Source organism: Eubalaena glacialis, chromosome 9, assembly GCF_028564815.1.
Source record: "Eubalaena glacialis isolate mEubGla1 chromosome 9, mEubGla1.1.hap2.+ XY, whole genome shotgun sequence".
Lineage (NCBI taxonomy): Eukaryota > Metazoa > Chordata > Mammalia > Artiodactyla > Balaenidae > Eubalaena > Eubalaena glacialis.
The window spans coordinates 119,149,762-119,159,312 of NC_083724.1; the positions used below are offsets into that span (position 1 = coordinate 119,149,762).

Below are 9,551 nucleotides of genomic sequence, written 5' to 3' on the forward strand. Positions count from 1 at the left end.
AGTCAGAGCTATGTATGACCAAAATTTTAAGATCTTGTTAGATTTCTAGATCTCTCCAATTTATTAGCTTTAATTTGCAGTGTAAACAGTACAGAACATGACTGAAAATTAAGGGGCAGTGCAGAGGTTCTTTCTATATTTGTGCCATATAAATACCTTTTCACTAAAACAAAATTTAAAGAAACAACAAACTATTTAATTCTATGTTCAGATTTCAATTTTCAGCACTGTGTTTACCTTTGCTGACACATTACATCTTCTTTGGAAGGAGGCAGGCATTAAACTATTTGTTCTTCCTGATATTTCAAACCTGTTAGTACTAAAAAGCACTTTAAAAAATAATACTATTTAGGATATCCTTAATTCCAAATCAGACTGTCCCAGAGAAAGCAAATGTGCTACATCTGTTACTTCTGTTAGTTCCTCAGAATTAAAAAAAAGAAAAAAGAAAAAAGGTAACAAAATGATCTTCACATTAAAATCTCAATTAATACTGGTCCCTAAAAGTCAGTTTAAAATAAAAATCAAGTTTCACAAAATAAATACACTGAAGCAACTATAATAGTAATAACCTTTATTTAAAATATTTTTTAATCTAGGAAAACTCATTTTACATGAGTTTCCAACTAATTATTAGAGTCAGAAACAAAGAAAATAAAACCAGAGAAAATCTTCTGTAGAAAAAATACACAAGGAACATTTCTACATGTGAAAAAGCAGTAAGCAGTCTTAACATGAACATCCAAGTCTTACTCTCAATTCCATCTCTCCTAGTGAACACCACTATCAACCTTGAGATCTGACTTGTTCTTGTCATTCTTCACTGAGTAGATGAAATATGTTAAGGTGTCTTTTTCATTCACTGGAATTGACCTAAAGTGGCAACCAACTATCTATAAAGAAAAAAAAAATTGAGGAAATTAAATTATAGATATTAACAGATTTTATAAACTTGGTAAAAAATACTGTCATCAAAAGAAAAAGTGTGATAAGAGCTATTCCCTTTTAAAAATAAATTTAACAAAGAACCAACAGGATGAAAAGCATATAAGAGTAAGATATTATGAACAAGAGATAGTGTGATTTCAAAGGATCCCTTGGCCCACTCAATTAACTATATATTAATTACAATGTGTATTTCCTTTTACTTATTTTGAATTTTGTAACTGAGATCTAGATTAGGAATTAAGTAGTTTTACTTTTAAACTTCAAATATCAATGAAATAGAACAGAATGTAGGAGTCCACATGCATCATATAATGGTTTAGTCTCTACTTATGGAAAAAGGATAAACATTACATTGAAAAAGTTTTGGTACTATAGAAACAAATCATGAATTATCTTACAAATATGTCTGCTACAACTTACATTCATTCATTCATTCATTGGCAATATTTTTTGTTAAGGTTCCCTGAAAATTATTCTGAATAAAAATTAATGGAAAATGAGAAGGGAAAAAGGGATGTCCACTGAAGAATGTTTACCTGCTTTCTTGCCTTTTCATTCTGTGCACTGCAACTACCAATAGAAGTATAATAGACTAAACTGGGGCGCTGATATGCATATTTAGATTCTAGAAGATAAAACTTCTTAAAGAGAAAGATAATTAAGAGACTTAAGGAGGACAGTCACTCAACTCTGGAATCATTTGTAAATATCTGCATTTCTGAGTAAGTTATAACACTCGTGACTATTTGGATTTCTCATTTCTAAAAAAGAAAATAGCTCTAGAAATAATTTAACTTTTTAAAAAGAAGATCAGATTATCAAAAACTTCAAGTTTGATTTCTGCATTTAAAAAATACATACATTTAAATGTAACATTTAAAATAATCATTGCTTCGGTTCTCATTTGTCCCAAAACAAAGGTACCTTCACTTGGTTAGTAACTGTATATATATCAATATAGTTTCATCATGGCAGGCAATATCTATATTTATGTTATATTAATGTACTATACAATCCAAAAAGGATGTGATCTTTTAAATCAAATTTAAAGAAAAATTAGATTTTTGTTGCCTAGGCAAGAAGGAAAGAAGCAGTTCTGGCTAAAGCGTTAATATACTGGATCTTAATGTTAAAAGCATTCTACTCATCTTCTATCTTATTCAATATGCACATTTTAGAAAATGTTGGATTACTAAATTCAAGCTGAAGAATATGATAAAACTGATTTATGTATTTATTTATATCCTGTCGAATAGGTTAAGCATTTTTATTTTAAATATGATAGAAGTACAAACATATAAATCTATAAATATTTTAATATGATGTACAGATTTCTTGGCTCTATTATTTCCTGAGAACACAAACACACTCAATTTTTCAAAATTCACTAAAGGACTACAAGTCCTATATCAAGAAACTATAAGTAAAAGCTTGGATACAAGTCTTTGTATCTTCTAGATGTAAAAACGTGGGTGCTTCAAATAAAACTAACAACAACCAGGACAAGTTCTGAAATAGTTAAATCAGCCAGGTATGGGAATACTGTTTAGGGGCTTATCTGTAAAACCTACTCCATCAAAAACTTCAAAAAATAAATTCTAACAAAGACATCAAAGCTTATTAATTTATTTTATTATGCCTCAATTAGGTGTTCAGTAAATGTTTACTTAACAAATAGAATTTTAAAATAAACAGGTTTCTAGAATGAGAATTAAAAAAACTTTCACTATTTCTGAAAGTCATTATTGGAAGATTCTTAGAAAACTGCACAGAATCCACTGAGTAGTCATTACACAAAGGAATTTCCTAAGTGGTAGACAAACATTTCTAGGCAACTAGATTCTTCCACAATAGATTTTTTACTACCTTTGATTTTTCTAACTACTGATAAAAGGTATTGTTATATATGCTACATTAATAATGTCATTAGCATTTAATGACCCTTTTTTGTGTGAACAGGCTCATTTAAAGGTTAAATAGCTTAAAACTCATATATACCTCCACAAGCTGGGCTTTATTAAGTCCTGGTCTGGTTGGGAGTTTGAAGTGTCTTTTGTATCTCCTAAGTGTATTCACCTGTAATTGGTATAAATCAACCTGGAAAAAATTAACATATCATTTGTTAAAAGACTTAGCTTTGTTATATATAACAACAATGCAATTTCAACACAATGAAAACTTAACTCCATTATTAAAAATGCCTTTTATATAACCAAAACTACAAATGTATTAAACACTTCAATCTTTTGAGCATAATTATTAAAGACCAGGGACCAAAAAAAAAGAACTTATAAGACAACAGAGCTCCAAGAGTTGTCAATTGAAACTGTAACAAGTCCAATTGTGTAACTGCATGTTAACTGGCCATATTTAATTTTGCTTTCATTTTCAGATTTTTCAAATGCTTTAAGTATTTTTAAAATTTGTTCGTATTTTTTAAATAAAACTTTCAGAATGGAGCACTTAAGATTTACATTTAACATACGAAACTTTCACCTACCTCTGGAGTATCAATATCTTGAACAGGTGAATCTCCTCCATCATCATCACTCCCTTTTCTCTTTCTTCTGTTTCGAACGCTCTGAATTAAGTTTTTATGATAATCACAAATGTAAAGATGCCTTGCCTGAAACAGAAAAGTTTCACAGACTACTTATGATTGCCGTAAAACGTGTCTATGTATTAAAAATACATTTCACAGTGAATTGTTAAAAATAAAAACAACAGTCCAAACAGGCCATTGTTAAGACAACGCACGTTTCTTTCTACTTCAGTCCTGAACCCAGTTAAAACCTACCATGTCTGGCAATATTGTTAAGAGGATTGGGGGTGGGGCGGGGAGAGGTGCCAGTAAGGGAAGCAAGACGCAAAGAACGAGAAATTCCTACCGTCTGGATTCAAATTGCAGCGATGGTGAACTAGATTAGTTCAGTCATGCTGTTTTTTTTAACAAGGGAAAAATGATGCTGTTCACAATTTTGCTATTTTATAGCATTTTCTCTACTTAAAGAGCATTTTAAAATACCGTAATGTATGCTTCCTAACCTTGCTAACTTAATACTCAAATTATAATCGAGCACAAAACTACCCATTTTTAAAAATAAGTTGCTGATTTCACATCCTAAATTTAAATTTGAATTATGAACTTCTCTGCGTATTAAATGCATTTATCAGTAATACGTTTTTCCAACCAAAGCAATGTGAAATTATTCAAGTATACCTGAAAAGTTTCTCATGAACACGACGGAGGAACTAACTGAATAGGCAGAAAGTATCCCAAACAAACTTTTCAAAAACTTGAATTACACAGTTCTGAGAGCTGTACGGTAACATCTGAAATATCAGGTTTCGTACATTAGCAGTTACTCCTTAAAAAAAACAAACAATTGAGGACTGAGCTAACAGGCTTTTAAATTAACCTCTAAGCTAAGTGCAAGCTAAAAAGATGCACGATGTGTGCCGGTTCTGGCATTTTGTTATTTATTACCGCCGCCCAGAGCTCCGAAAAGTTCAAATGGCCGTTTCTAAAAACCTCAGCGACGGTCAAAAGAACAGACGTGCGAAAGGACGAAGGAAGAAACCCTGATGGCTGCCAACCGGAGGGCAAAACCGCAGAGGCTGCGCGCTCCCCACGTTGGGAGCGGCTGCCCGGGATGCTGACACGGCCGCTCGGCTCGCAGCCAGGCGTCCCCTGCACCCGCGCCCGCGGGACGGGGAACGGGATCCTCGTCGCCCGCGGCGTCAGGCCCTACCAGGACTCCACTGTCCCCAGACCGGGGGAGCTACTCCCCGGGGCCGAGCGCCGGCTCGGGCAGCAAAACAAAGAAGGCACCTCCGTTCCACAAGGAGCCGCCGGGCTGCAGAACAGCTACTCCGGGCCCTCTGCTCGGCCGCCCCCTTTGTTTCGCGCCCCGGCCCCCGCGGAGGAGGAGGGGGAGGCAGGGCGCGGGTCCGCGGCGCGCGAGCCTGTCGGCTGCGGGCGGAGGGCCGAGTTGCAGCACTTTGTTGTTTGCTTCCTACTAGAGACGCCGGAACGGGCTCGCGCTGCGCCCAGGTGTGGGGGCCCCGCACCCCACCGCCGTCGCGTCTACTCCGCTCCCCGAGCGCCCGTGGGGCGCGCAGAGCAGGCCCGTCCCGCCGTCACTTACGCTCTTATCCAGCTCGATCTTCACCTTCTTCTGGGAGATGCTCTTTTGGATCCTCTTGCTGAAGCTGGCGTTGCCCGCCGCCCGGCCGCACCGCTCGCCGTCCTCGCGCAGACAGCACAGTTGCCCCGGGCCCGGCCCGGCCGCTCCCGGGGGCCCCGCCGCCGAGACCCCCCCGGCGCCCGGCACCTCGGCCCCGGCGCCCGCTCCGGCCCCGTTCCCGGCCGAGGCGGCGGCGGCGGCGGCGGCAGCGGCGACCACGGCGGCCACGGCGGCGGCCGCGTCCCCGCCGCGGCTCATGTCCTCGGGCGTGAAGCCATTCATGTCCCCACGCTCGCGGCGCCGCGCTGACAGAAGCCCCGCTAGCCGCGCCGCTCGCCTCTCGGGAGACGTCGGGGTCTAGGCGGTCCCTCAGGTACCTGCCCGGCGGCGGCTACTCTCTGCGCCCGCGGCCTCCGGACAACACCACGGACCCCCGGCCTGCCGGTGTCTGCTGGCGCCGGGACAGTGGACGGGGCTTGGGGTCGGGAACCAGAATCTAGCGTCGCCTGGAGCCGGGACGCCCCTCACTGTCACATGGAGACTCCTCAGCAGTTGGACCACAGCGCCTCCGCCTCCCTCCGGCCCTCGACCTGCGCAAGCGCGTTGCGCCCTTGCCCGTCCCGCCCCTTCCACTCTGTCGCATGGCACCATGGGAATCGTAGTTTTCTTCCGGGGAGCCAACCTCAGCTCCAATCTGACCCAGCGCTTCGCGGTTTAGGGGAACTACTTATCCCAGCATTCATGGCGCGGAGGCGGGTCGGGCCTTTTTTTTTTCTTTTTTTGTGGTGAAACACAGGGAAAACAAGGGGCGTGTGGTTGGGGTTGCGGGGTTTTCTGGTTTCTGGTCTCTCCCGGGAAGTTGGGCTGTGTTTAGCTCCTGAATTTTGCAGAGCTGGCATTCTACACGAAGAGGTCACTCAACTCCTGAGGCGAAGCACAAAACGCGGGGGGCGGGAGTAGGAGGGAAGTGGAGGGAGCTTGTGGGAAAAAAGTTTCGGGCTGTTTTCGTATCTGTGGAAAAAGTTTTTGATACGACTACATTTTTGTGGGAAACCCAGACCGAGGAGAACGGGCGCCCTGGCGTTCTTCGGGTCCCGGAGGTCCCGCAGCTAACACCACGGGATCTGATAGCAGTTCCGCCGACTGACGCCCCAGACTGTGAGGGCGCCTGCCAGGGGGAAACGCGCGTCCCGACCTCCGCGCCGGGATGGGGCCGATGTCGGGCTGGAGGCCGCCTCCAGATCCTCGCATTGTCCCTGCGAGGAACGCGCTGGCTTGCGGGGCGCACACTGCCGCTTCTTGAGGTGGAGCTGCTGCAAGTGGACTTAACGGGACTGCTTTTCGCTTCCACCCCCTGCCTCTCCGCTTTCTCCTCGAGAGAACTGGGAGGCAGTCTAATAGCATTTAAAAGGGACGTGTAGCCCCTCCGAGTCTCGGTCAGTTTGGGGCTCCCGGAGCCCGAAGGCGCGCGCCCGGCCGAGAGCGCAAGGAAAGCGCAGCTCCGGGGTCGTCGGGGCGCGCGCGCGCTCGTGTCTGTGTACGTCTGTGCGCGCGCGTGTGCATGTGTACGTGTGGGTGCGTGCGTGTGGAGGGCGGGGTGGAAGGTTGGGAGAGGCTGGTACGAAAGCTGCGCCTTTGCTAATTGCAGCGCGTCATTATTTATCAGTACGTATATCCTGTTTAACAATCCCATTGTTTAAACAAAGATAGAAAGCAGTAGGGTTTTTTGAAAGTTCTTTTATATTTACTGAGTAAACTTATTGATAGATGATTTTTTAAAAATATAAACTGTCATCTGCCCTGAAATTCAAAGCCATTCAGTCCATCTGTGCACTTATGTTTTAGGATATAGCAAAGAAAGAAAAAAAAAAATGTAGTGGGCAAAAGAAAGATGCTGAATGGTGAGTATTTGTGTTATCTTTTCAAGCTGCACTTTCCAACAGTGTGTCTGCTAGCCTTATGTGGATATTGAGCACTCGAAATGTGGTTATTGTGACTGAAAAACTGAATTGTTAATTTTAATTCATTTAAATTTTTAAAACTGATTTCAGTTATTGGAAAACTTTTAAATATGTTTGGAACAACTTGGATAGGAATCTATTTTTTCGACTTAAATTTTATGAAATCTAAATTTAGCATCTGAACTGTGATGTGCCGGTATGTATAAACTACCAGCAGGATTTCAAAGACTTAGTACCAGACTTTTTAAAAAGAATATTAATTAGCTTACTAACAATTTTTATATTGATTACATGTTCAAATGATTATATTTTGGCTATACTGGGTTAAATAAAACATTAAAATTTACCTGTTTCCATTTTTCAAAATGTGCCTACTATAACATTTAAAACTACACATGTGGCTCACATCATATGTGTATTTAGATATTGTTGGCTTAAAGTATTAAAACGCAGAATAATACTACCTATTGTTTATAGATATATTTTCTTAAATAGTAAAAATGAGACTATATGGATAGAATGGACACACACCAGCTTCAAGGTGGTGGTCATCTCTTAGGAGAGAGGCCAATGGATGGTATCTGGGAATGGCTAAAAGGTGGTTTCCATTTGTAAGTTTTTATTTGTTAAAAACAGTCTAAAGCAAACATTGGGATATTGGATTTTCATATTTTTTTGTAATTTTATATAATTTAAAATAATTTATAATATTGTTTGGTTCTTGCCCTTAAAAGTTTATAGTCTAAAAAAAAAAAAAAGTTTATAGTCTACCTTCTGCAAATGTGATCAAATCAGTTCATGCACGGTATAGTTATATATCAATTTCATATGAATTTTACTAAAGTGACGAATTGTGGCTATGCTTCCTTTACAGACAATACAGTGTTTTCAGAAGTTTCAGTCACTCATTTATTGCATGCTAGGATCTTTTCTAGGCTCTGGGGATACAAAAATAATTGGGAGAGGGTCCTAGCCATTTTGGAGCTCACAGTCTAATAGGGGAGACAGGTAGCTTAACAAGCACATGATACATGCTATAGACTGAATGTTTGTGTCCCCACAAAATTCATATGTTGAAACCTAATCCTCGTGTGATAATATTTGAAGGTAGGGTCTTTGGGAGGTGATTAGGCCATGAGGGTGGAGCCCTCAGGAATGGGATTAGTGCCCTCAGAAAAGAGGCTCTAGAGAGCAACCTCACTCCTCCTGCCATCCATGGGAGAAGATGCCCATCTATCAACCAGAAAGTGGACACTCACCAGCCATGAACCTGTCAGCACCTTGATCTTGAACTTCCCACCCTCCAGAACTGTAAGAAATAAATTTCTTTTGTTTATAAGCCACCTACTCTATGGTATTTATTTCTTATAGTAGCCTAGACAAAGACATATACCTCAATAAAATTAGAGGAAAAGTACAGACTTAGCACACAGAAGGAAATGATTCACCTCTGACAAGTAGAAAACATTCCTGGAGTAGGTGACATGTAAATTTGAGATTTAAAGTATCTCTTCAGTGAATCTGTCCTCCCCACAAAGAAATTTTCTTAACAACCATGGATCATTGTTTATGTCTAAAACTCCTCGTATTCAGGGCTGGTAATAATTTCTTGCTCTAAGTATAATTCACAGTCAAGGTTGGAATCAGGTTTTGGGGAGCTTCAAGTTTATATAATCTGAGGGGTCTTTAAGAAAAATATACAGAATTATGAATGTAAAATTAGATACAAGCCTTTTAAGGGACTCTGAACCTTACATCCATTAGCTTCATGGTAAATTTACCTCACAATAGACAATATGGAAAATGATTTATGAAACCTAAATTATAAGAGTGTTGTTGACATCATCAAAATATTCTTTGCTTTCTGAAAGGGTTCAAAATATTCTTTAAAAAGCATTTTCCCCTGCCTTTCTTCCCTCTAAGGCTTTTAATATGATTGAACTTTTCTGGTTTTATTGCAAAATAAGCAATTAAAGAATTAATTTCAAAATATGCAAATTAGTACATAATCTTCACATGAACATGATGGTAAATTCAAATAATACAAAAAGTTTCAATATGAAAAATAAAAGCCTATTTCATCTCCCCAAATCCGTGTCCCTAAAAGCAACCAATGTTAACAAGTTCTGTGTTTCCTTCTAGAAAAACAATTATATGCATATACCAGTATATACATGTCTATACATGAATAATTCTATTTTACTGCAGCTAAGGATCATGCTGTTTTATACCATGCTTTCTTTTACCTAGTTTAAAATACAGCAAGCACACCAAAAAAGTGCACAAAACATAAATGTCCAATTTAAGCAGTTTTGGTAAAACAAGCATCTATATAACTACTACCCAGGTCAAGAAATAGAACATTGTCAACAGGGCCAGCTTTCTGGGCATGCAAACAGCGCAGAGGCACAGGGCAGAGGCTCAGAAGCCCACCCCTTCCGACCCCTTACTCTCT

The 9,551-nt window shown here is 40.4% G+C and overlaps 1 protein-coding gene across 1 annotated transcript; it reads right to left on the bottom strand.

Annotated features, from left to right (window-relative positions):
- Positions 1 to 576: 576 nt before the first annotated feature.
- SAP30 (Sin3A associated protein 30) lies at positions 577 to 5,724 on the bottom strand. The gene is made up of 4 exons (XM_061200771.1): positions 5,097 to 5,724; positions 3,449 to 3,574; positions 2,947 to 3,045; positions 577 to 893 (listed from the first exon to the last, which is right to left on the bottom strand). The coding sequence occupies exons 1-4, from the start codon at positions 5,415 to 5,417 to the stop codon at positions 771 to 773; spliced, it is 669 nt and encodes a 222-aa protein (XP_061056754.1). The 5' UTR covers positions 5,418 to 5,724; the 3' UTR covers positions 577 to 770.
- Positions 5,725 to 9,551: the final 3,827 nt, after the last annotated feature.

Coding starts and splice junctions, on each gene's coding strand:
- SAP30 (XM_061200771.1), bottom strand. CDS start 5,417: ATGAATGGCTTCACGCCCGAGGACATGAGCCGCGGCGGGGACGCGGCC. Junction 3,575..5,096: donor AGATCGAGCTGGATAAGAGC/GTAAGTGACGGC, acceptor TTTCTGTTTCAG/GCAAGGCATCTTTACATTTG. Junction 3,046..3,448: donor AAGATATTGATACTCCAGAG/GTAGGTGAAAGT, acceptor AATTTTTTCCAG/GTTGATTTATACCAATTACA.